The following is a 9,664-nucleotide window of genomic DNA, read 5'->3' as shown; positions in this document are numbered from 1 at the left end:
TTTTATTTTAGTTTACATTAATTGCCTATAGTTTTTAAAGATCCTGCATCGTAATCAGATGATTTGTTCTTAAGAAAGTTTACAAATGTTCTAGTCTCCAGAAATGATAATCTAGAAACTTTCTCAAAGAACGGACGTAAGATGTGACAGCAAAAAATACGGACAGAAACGTGACTGAACATAAAATAAAGGAAGTAGTTTATTTACTGAAGTCATTGGCGTAGACTTATTCTGATTACTGGGTGGGACTGAAGGGGATTGACTTATAGGACTAAAAAGAATTATGTAGACAGCACAGAGGGCCACTGCCGCGGGAAGTGAAATGATACCTCAGCGTCCACATAAACATAATTAAAGTAGGTGTACCGCAATCATTTATTCCTTATCAATTTTGGCATCATCACATCATTACACCGATATTAGATTTAAAGTCTTGGCTTACTCCATCACGTCAGCATAGAACTTCTGATGTTACAATGTGTTCTGCAGTTTTGGTTTTCGTTTTTTTTTTAAATGTATTTCATTGAAAACTCTATACGAGAATTATAAGAATAATGGTAGGCTTACCGTTCCATTTTTTATTACCTAAATTGTAGGGGAGTGACGATTACATAGACTATCTACTTTGAGTTGTAGGATGGTATTTATTCTCCCCCCTCCCTCGCTCATCCTCATAGGATCTGTTCCCATGACTTAAGTATTTTTAACCCATTCATTTTTGGAACTTTTTTTTCTTTTTGTTCTTTGGCATTTTTATTCATATAAACTTCAGAGAGACTTTTCTTGATCTAGAACCTATATGCTACATTAGTTAATACCGTCATTACAAGTGGCCACCCTAAATTTGAGTGGAATCGTCTCTCGGTATGAATATAGCAATTAAACATCAGGGGTTAAATAATCATTGAAAGGAGCCCTCTACGACCATCAATACCAGTGGTAGACCAAGACAGTTTAATGCAGGACGAAGAAATCATCCATGTTAATCCACTCTGACAAATGCAGCTTTTAGCTCGTCACGTCCAGTCCCATCCACCCTGTAAATTTTGGTACTCAGTCGTGTTCTCTGGCCGCCTCTTCCTCTTACCCCATGTTGGAACTCCCACTATATTACATTGGTTTCCATGTTGTGACCCATCTTTCAAAGTTTTAGCCATGCATGTCCATGTCTGTAGTGACCGTGTCTCACACTCTGATATATTCCTTAATCTAAGAAACTGTCATATCATCATCATCATCAGCAGCAGCAGCAGCAGCTGCAGCAGCAGTATCCTGTAAAAGGGATGACAGGTATATTGTAGCAGAGGCGGGAAACCACAATCGTAGAATTATAATTTTACAGATGTTCAAACGTAAATAGGTGGAACGTAATTGAACAAGTAAATCTGCTAATATTGATAATTTAGCTACAAGATTTTGGCTAAAAGAAGTGTAAAGGTCTCATTCCACTTGACTGACATAAACTACGCAGTTTGAAATTAACCACATTATTCCAGAACGTGCATGCTATCAGTTTACGTAGGGGCTTTTGACCACATTGCCAAAAAGCATGGCGTACCGCACACATACCTCAAAATCATTGCTCAGCTTGCTTTGTCTCAGTTCAGCAGTATGTTGGCATCTTTTGAAGGAGTTAATTAGGCAGCACCATATTACTCATGGATTCTATATGAATTAAAAGGATCCGTGTAACTCCACTACAGCCTTTATAAATATCACAGATAACTGAAGTTTTCTTTAGTTTGACAGAGGGGACTTAGTGTGTATGCCCCTTCTTTTGCCAGCGTAACACACACACACACACACACACACACACACACACACACATATATATATATATATATATATATATATATATATATATATATATATATATATATATATATATATATATATACAGTATCTATCTATTTCTCTATATCTGTATATCTATACCTGTATTAATCTATCTATCTACTTATCTATATTTTTATATCTATAACTCTCTATCTGTTTTATCTGTCTATCTATCTATCTATTTATCGAGAGAGAGAGAGAGAGAGAGAGAGAGAGAGAGAGAGATCAGGACTCTAAAATATCATAAAAAACAGCTGGTAGCATAGATGTATGCTAGAGGTTAAGTGAAAGTCATATGCTAGAGGCCAAAGGAAATGTGTCACCAAATTCTCTCACTAGAATGGCAGAGAGCAAGGTATGACCGGAAAGCTACGATACACACATACACACACACAGGCTTCTAGAACATTCGACAACAGTGTAGCCCACGTGAAGGAAGGTCTCATATACGAAAGGAAAGAGGAAAAAAAGTCGGAAGGAGTTAGGAGGCTGGAGGAGAAAGAAGCGAGAAGGGATTAGGAGAGAGAAGGAGAAAGCAGTCTAGACTCGAAAGAGAAGCACGGTGGTGTTAAAAATAGGTCAGGCTCACAATGTTAACTTAGTGTAAATTTTGAGATACAGAGCTGATATATTATTTTGGTGGCCATCCTACCGCTGCCACCAAAATAATATATCAGGTCTGTAATTGATTATAACGTACAAAGGAAAAGGGGAAAAGGAAGTGTGTGGTAATCGTAGGGGCATTTGTCTTCTTACTGTAATAGAAAAAGTGTATGGTAGGATACTTATTGACAGAACTAGGGAAATAACAGGAGAATTAATTTGAGAAGAACAGGGAGGCCATAGGAAGGGAAGAGGTTGTGTTTATCAGATATTCATTCTTAGATCTTTAGTGGAAAAGTTTCTAGAGAAGGGAAAGAAGTTGTATGCGGCCTTCATGGATTTGGAGAAAGCATATGACAGGGTGGATAGACAAGGATTGTGGAAAGTATTAAGAATATATGGAGTAGATAGGAAGTTGTTGAATGCTGTGAACAGTATGTATGATGGTGCTAGGGCTGCAGTGCGTGTGGATGGTGAACTGAGTGAATTTTTCTATTTGAAGGTTGGGTTGAAACAGGGATGTGTCATGTCTCCATGGTTGTTCAATCTGTACATGGATGGGGTAAATAAAAGAGGTACAAGGTAGGGCACTGGATGTTGGAGTGGCCCTAGTAAGAGAGGATTGTGTCTTAAAACTCCCTGTACTGTTGTTTGCAGATGATACTGTGTTGTTAAGTGACGACGAAGGGGAGCTGCAAGGCTTGGTGGATGAGTTTGGAAGAGTGTGTAAGAAACGGAATCTAAAGGTGAATGTAGGGAAGAGTAAAGTGATGGTCTTTGAGAGGTGAAGTCAGTGAATATACAGTGAGGTTGGATGGTAAGGAAATGGAAAATGTGAATACGTTTAACCCGCAGCATCCCGTCGACGTACATAAACGTGAAAAAATTGCAAGGTCCCTAATTTGCACAATTTTCAATTTTCGCGAGTCATTTTTGGTACGTATACACGTGACACTTTCCTCAACAAGATGCCAGGCAGGGACAATGCCTTACCCAGCATGACCTTCTCCCCCCCCCTGCTTGCCATTGTCTCAGCAATTCACCTATTATCAGTGACCTGACCAGTATAGCCATGTCATGCCACGGTACGAAATTCTGGGCCAGAGTGATTCCCCAATCAATGACAATGTGGAGGACAAACTTTACATAGCATTAGAGGAAGAAACAGAAATGATGATCAGGTAATGTGGCAAAAAAAGGTCAGGTATTAGTGAGTGAAACAATGCTTATAATGCCTATATTACTGCTTGAAAACCAATATACTCTTGTACTACATATAAATTCGTACCAAGTAAATAAATAAACACCGTTTATGAGTGGTGTGAAATAGGTATCCTCGCATAGAACTCGTTTTCTTTGGTGCCAGCCTGATAGAAAACCCAGTAAGGTAAGGAGGTACTCCTACCTGTAATGAGTATTTTAAACCTCAGGTGAGTGATTTCTCTATGAATTTTCGATGTTTCTCACCAAAAGCGAAGGTTTGAGCCAAAAAAAATTTTTTCCTAAAATGGTCGGGATTGTGGGGAGTCAGTGGTGGAAAAGCGGTTGGGATGGGGCAGGTTAAGTACGAGTACTTGGGGTGTGTGATGAGTACGGACGGAAGTTTGGAGGGTGGAGTGCTTGAAATGGTACAACATGGAAGAAAGGTTGCTGGTTCCTTGAAAGCAGTGGTAAGAAACAGGGAAGTGAGCATGGAACTGAAAAAGTTACTGCATGACAGTATTGTGATACCAACTCTAACGTATGGAAGAGGAGCTTGGACGTTGTTGGAAGGACATAAGTCAAGAGTGAGAGCAGTGGAAAGAGTTATCTGAGAGGAGCCTGTGGAGTCACATGGAGAGACAGGCTGACAAATGAGGATATAAAGGAGCGTTGTGGTGTGGATGTGGATGTGATAGGGAGCGTTAGGAGGAACACACTGAGGTGGTTTGGCCATGTGGAGAGGATGGAGGGTGAGAGACTGACGAGGAGAGTGTATGTGAGTGAGGTGGAGGGGGGGAGAGGGAAGAGGAGGCCGAGGATGAGATGAAGGGATGGAGTGGAGGTATATATATATATATATATATATATATATATATATATATATATATATATATATATATATACAGTACAGTAGATAGATAGATAGACAGATAGATAGATAGATAGATAGAGAGAGAGAGAGAGAGAGAGAGATCCAACATTGTGACAACAAGAATGAGGCTAAAGGAAATAACTGAATCAAAATGCATGCGAAACATCCTCCAAATGTATCCTGTACACTTAACCCATGATTGCCTTCTTTTTCAACTCTATGGTGCGGTAATATGGCCAATATAGTGAACCCTGTTTTTGTTGTTGGTTGGTGTTTAATGTCCATTGCCCACCAAGGGAGGCATTAGGCCAAATAATCAGGGAAGAACATTGTACAAAAAACACTGAAAAGTCCAAAAGGCTTCCAATCAACGGATCCAGGTGGAAAAGTGGCCAGTCTAAGGGACCAACTGTGGATGCATCATATGATTAAAGGCACGAAGATCGCCCAGATGCACCTCCTCTCCCCTGACAAGCAGAAGTAGAGGAATCCCCTCCCCCTAGGTTGGACACTCAGAGAAGATCATACAAGGTAGAATAGGCAGAGACTCCGAGCTGGTATGACCGGGTGTGGGCACCGACTGAGGATACATCTAGCCGATCCTTGTGGTCCATGATGGGAGGGCGAGAAGGGTTGCCTTCCACTGCCGGAGGGGGGGAGGACTCATTGACCTCTTCCTCAGCCAAGGAGCAAGTCAACACATCCTCGGCCATGGAGACAGTGTCAAAAGTGTCTCACCCCTCCCCTGTCTCTGATGGCAGATGGTGAACTTCAGTCAAGGTCTTTGCATTGTCCAGTTCCAGAGCCGGGTCGGTGATCAGGGTTGCAGTCCTTCTGTTGGCAGGACCCTCCAGCCGCAGCCTCTTCTGCTGTGCTGTGCAGGTTGTGGCAGGCTGCTACGGCCAGAATCGACATCCCTGAATGTACATCGCTGGAAAAGCACTTGGGGATGACAAGGCGAGGCAGCCCATTCTCCTCAAAGATCTTGTGGAGGAGAACATGCAAAGCCCCCTTATTGCCCCTGAAAAAACTTTGCCATCACAATACACATTTCAAATGTGGTGCTTATCTCCCCAGGGCTCCTGGGATCCCTGGCCTGGCATCCCCGGGCCATAAGAGGTCGCCATGCATGAGCAGAATTCTGCATGGTTGCTCCTCCAGGCCCAATAATATCCAGAGCCTCAGGACCCTTAAGAGTCCCAAAGAGACTAAACTCCATCGTCTTGCCATCCCCAAGGAAGCGTTGGAGGTGCCCTGGGTTTGGTTTAACGACAGCCTGACGGTGCACAAAAACATCAATGCCAGTATCCTGGCTCTTGATCAAGCTATACCCCATCCTGACATTAAACCAAACCACGATCCCTCTGATCTTCTTCTGGGCCGCCGGAGACTGTAGTTTACTAACTGGCCCCCTCAATGGGTCGCAGGCAATAGTAGGGGATGTGTCGTCCATGGATGCTGCTCCTAGCTCTCTGACCTCTCTCCAACGCTCTCTCCAGTCTCCAGCGAACACTGCCGAGTTGCTTCATGTGTATAGTTGGCTCGCCTCCCGAATTTTCTACTTAGTGCAGGCAATCCTCTACCTCTCTGAGGTGTGAAACATTTGGAAGCAAGAGGGAGAGGTAAGGAATGTATTAGTGCAGGGTGTCTTTCTGCTGGGAATAAATCGGTGTTGACAAGGAACAAGGCAGCAATTACTTTCACTGATCATACTCAGCCGAGTGAACTGCTTCTTAAGAGATTATAATGAAGTGGTTTAAAGTGTACCAATATTTTACCCTCTCCAGATATATATATTTTTTTTATTATTATTATTATTATTATTATTATCATCATCATCATTAGTAGTAGCAGTAATAGTAGTAGTAGTAGTAGTAGCAAAGAGTATAGAGAAAGATAACAGGGGACAGTCGCACCATCCCCGTGTAACTCTAGGTGACGGTGGCGCCCCAACCGGTGGGCGTGGAAACAGAGCTGGAGAATGTAAACATCATCCCGGGCAGTCAGGTCTGTGCTGCTATTAACTGTAGAAATTCTAGGCCAAAAAGACCGGGATTGTCTTTTTTCTCGATTCCCAAGGAACAAGGAGAGTGATATATTGACAATCACATCTTATCCTATCTAAGTTCACGCTGATGAAATTATGAGAAATATTGATCTTGTTGGTTATTCTCTCATTGTTGCTTTGGTATTTAATTAACCGTGATTTATGTAGACACTACAAGTGGTTACTGAGCGTTGTTCTAGGATATCAGGCTCTTTTTATGTTGCTCATGCTATGTAATTTCTCAGTGTTTTATCTATAGACGACTATGGTTACTGAGTGTTGTTAACCTAGGGGTCAAGGAGAGGAGGGCAGATCTGGGGAGAACATCCGAGTCTCTGCTTAAAAGTTGTGTTTTTTGTGCTGAGCTCTTCGAAGACAACCAGTTCATGAACTCGGACATAAAAAGGTGAAAATAAGGTTCCTGATTTTGTCTAAAAGCAAACTTTTATCAGCCAGCTACACTTGTTTCACATGTTTTTATCAGCTTTTATCAGCCAGCTACGTTTGTCTCATGTTTTTATCAGCCAGCTACATTTGTCTCATGTGCTTTTATTAGCCAGCTTTTTATCAGCGAGCTACATTTATCTCACATGCTTTTATTAGCCAGCTTTTTATCAGCGAGCTACATTTATCTCACATGCTTTTATTAGCCAGCTTTTTATCAGCCAGCTACATTTATCTCACGTGCTTTTATTAGCCAGCTTTTTATCAGCCAGCTACGTTTGTCTCACATGCTTTTATCAGCCAGCTACATTTGTCTCACTTGCTTTTATCAGCCAGCTTTTTATTAGCCAGCTACACTTCTCTCACATGCTTTTATCAACTTTTATCAGTCAGCTACACTTGTCTCATATGCATGGAAGACTTCTTTTACTTTTGAAGTTGAAAATTTTTTAAATTTAGTTGTAGAGAGAGAGAGAGAGAGAGAGAGAGAGAGAGAGAGAGAGAGAGAGAGAGGGAAAGATTTGGAAAAAAAAAAAATGCTTGGTTTAAACCATTGGTTTATAGCCACCAACCCTGTATATACATTGATAAGGTTTGGCATTAACCACCCCCCCTCCAAAAAGTTGCAGTTATTTTTTTTATTGTAAAAAAATACATTGTTGGTACAATAATTCCTCAAACGTAGCAAAAGTGCTTTGATTAATATTGACATTGACATTATCATTATTCCATGATTGTTAATACGGAAAGGTTGAAGTATTTAACAGAATAAGGTGAACCAAGAGATAATCTTCAACTACCGGTATATATTCATCACTATTATATCTTTCTTTTCTAGTTATTTACTGGTAACCCTCCCTTTCTCCCTCTTCTTTATCATTCTCTCTCTCTCTCTCTCTCTCTCTCTCTCTCTCTCTTAGGTTAGAAGAAGAGGTTAGGTTAGGTTAAGTTAGGATGTAAAACTGGGGAACATAGATATGCTCCCTCTGTCTGCATTCATAGCCATACATGAAGACAGAACAGATATTTTCTTAAAATCATACTAATGCTGCTCCAGATACAATATTGTTATTACTTATTTACAGTGGAGAGTTTCAATTTCTTAATAGATTGGACTGATATATATATCATATATTTACTCCCTAAGTCTCAGCCTTTTGAATGACACTTGATTTAGCATCAGGAGATTTAAATGATGATGTAAACCACAGTCAGGGGCCAGTGTGTCAAGTCGTGAGGTATGAGCTGTCAGTGACGAGCGCCACTCTCATTTGTATTTATTTACTATTTTTTTTCCTATTATTTAGTAAGAGTCCCAAATTAGTGCATCGTTTTATATATAGAGGCTATAATGGAGCTTAAGATAATGTTACAACCCACTTAAGTGCAAACATTTGCCTTAAACACTGGTGTGTGTCAGCCAGCACAAACGACTATCACAGTTTCCGCGCCCTCCGTCAGGCTGCGCCACCTTAACACCGTTCCAGGAGTTACACTTTTCCCATAGAGCCTCGCGTGAGAGTATCTTTCTCTGTACTCTTTGGTAGTAGTGGCAGCAGTAGTAGTAGTAGCAACAGCAGTAGTATTGGTGGTGGTGGTAATGGTGATGGTGGTGGTAATGCTGGTGGTGGAAGTGGCATTTGTGGTGGTGGTAGTAATGCCAATGGTGGTGGTGTTAGTTGCAACAGTGGTTGTAATGGTTGTGTTACTGGTGGTGAGAAGGGTAGTAGAGGTAGTGGTGGTGGTGGTGGTGATGGTAGTAGTGGTGATGATGATAGTGGTAGCTGTGCTCATGGTAGTTGTTGCGGTGGTAGTGGTGGTGGTGGTGGTGGTGGTATTATAGTGATGGTACTGGTGGTGGAATTGTGGTAGTGGTTCTGTTTCTGGTGGCAGCGCCATAATAATTGTACTGCTACTACTTCAGTTAGTAGTAGTAGTAGGAGCAGCAGCATTTGTAATAGTAGTAGCATTAGCAGCATCACATGTTAATTCTATAATCGACGATGATATTGGAGAAGCTTGGACATCTTATGAAATGCGTACAAGCTATTTTATTAGTAACAGTACATACAGTAGATCAGTCTCTGGCTACACCCCATAGTTGTCAGTGTAAATTCCCCCCCCCCCCCCGAGTCCCATTCGACCTGCTGGACACAGTTTAGCCACGGGTCTATTTTTCCTATTGGACCTATTTTCCCCCTTGGACCTTTCTTAAGCAATGGACCTCTTTTCGCCATGGACCTTTCTTTGTCAAGGAGGTATTTTCAATATGGTCCTGGATTTCTAGTGACTATTCTTCCAATGGACACATTTTTTTCCATGGACCTATTTTCTCCAGTTTTTCAATGATAGAAATAGGTCCATGTGGGAAAATAGGTCCGTGGGAGATGACCCTGTGGAAATGTGTTCAAGTTGTACTATTGGTCGTAATGGGTAAAAACAGGTCTACGAGGGAAATAGGCTCATTGCTGTTCATAGGTCCATGTGGCCTCCTTTTCCAATTTCTGCTGGTCTGCTTCTACAATCACTGCAGCCCTCTACCGCACACACCCACATAAGAGATCACTACATCAGTCCCCTAAACATTCACAGTTCCCTCATTCATCACGCACCTCTGCCATCACCGCATAATTTCATCTTCCCTCACTACTTATTACTGC

At 41.4% G+C, this 9,664-nt stretch overlaps 1 protein-coding gene across 1 annotated transcript; it reads right to left on the bottom strand.

Annotated features, from left to right (window-relative positions):
- Window positions 1-5,525: 5,525 nt before the first annotated feature.
- LOC145401276 (Y-box-binding protein 1-like) lies at window positions 5,526-5,966 on the bottom strand. Its single transcript, XM_080273605.1, has one exon. It carries the CDS (start codon window positions 5,964-5,966, stop codon window positions 5,526-5,528), a length of 441 nt encoding a protein of 146 aa, XP_080129731.1.
- Window positions 5,967-9,664: the final 3,698 nt, after the last annotated feature.

This window comes from Coenobita brevimanus, chromosome 55 (assembly GCF_032717465.1).
Source record: "Coenobita brevimanus isolate Jiangsu-jjx chromosome 55, ASM3271746v2, whole genome shotgun sequence".
NCBI classification, from domain to species: Eukaryota; Metazoa; Arthropoda; class Malacostraca; order Decapoda; family Coenobitidae; genus Coenobita; species Coenobita brevimanus.
The sequence above is the reverse complement of the archived record's forward strand: the minus strand, read 5'-3'. Positions and strand labels throughout refer to the sequence as shown.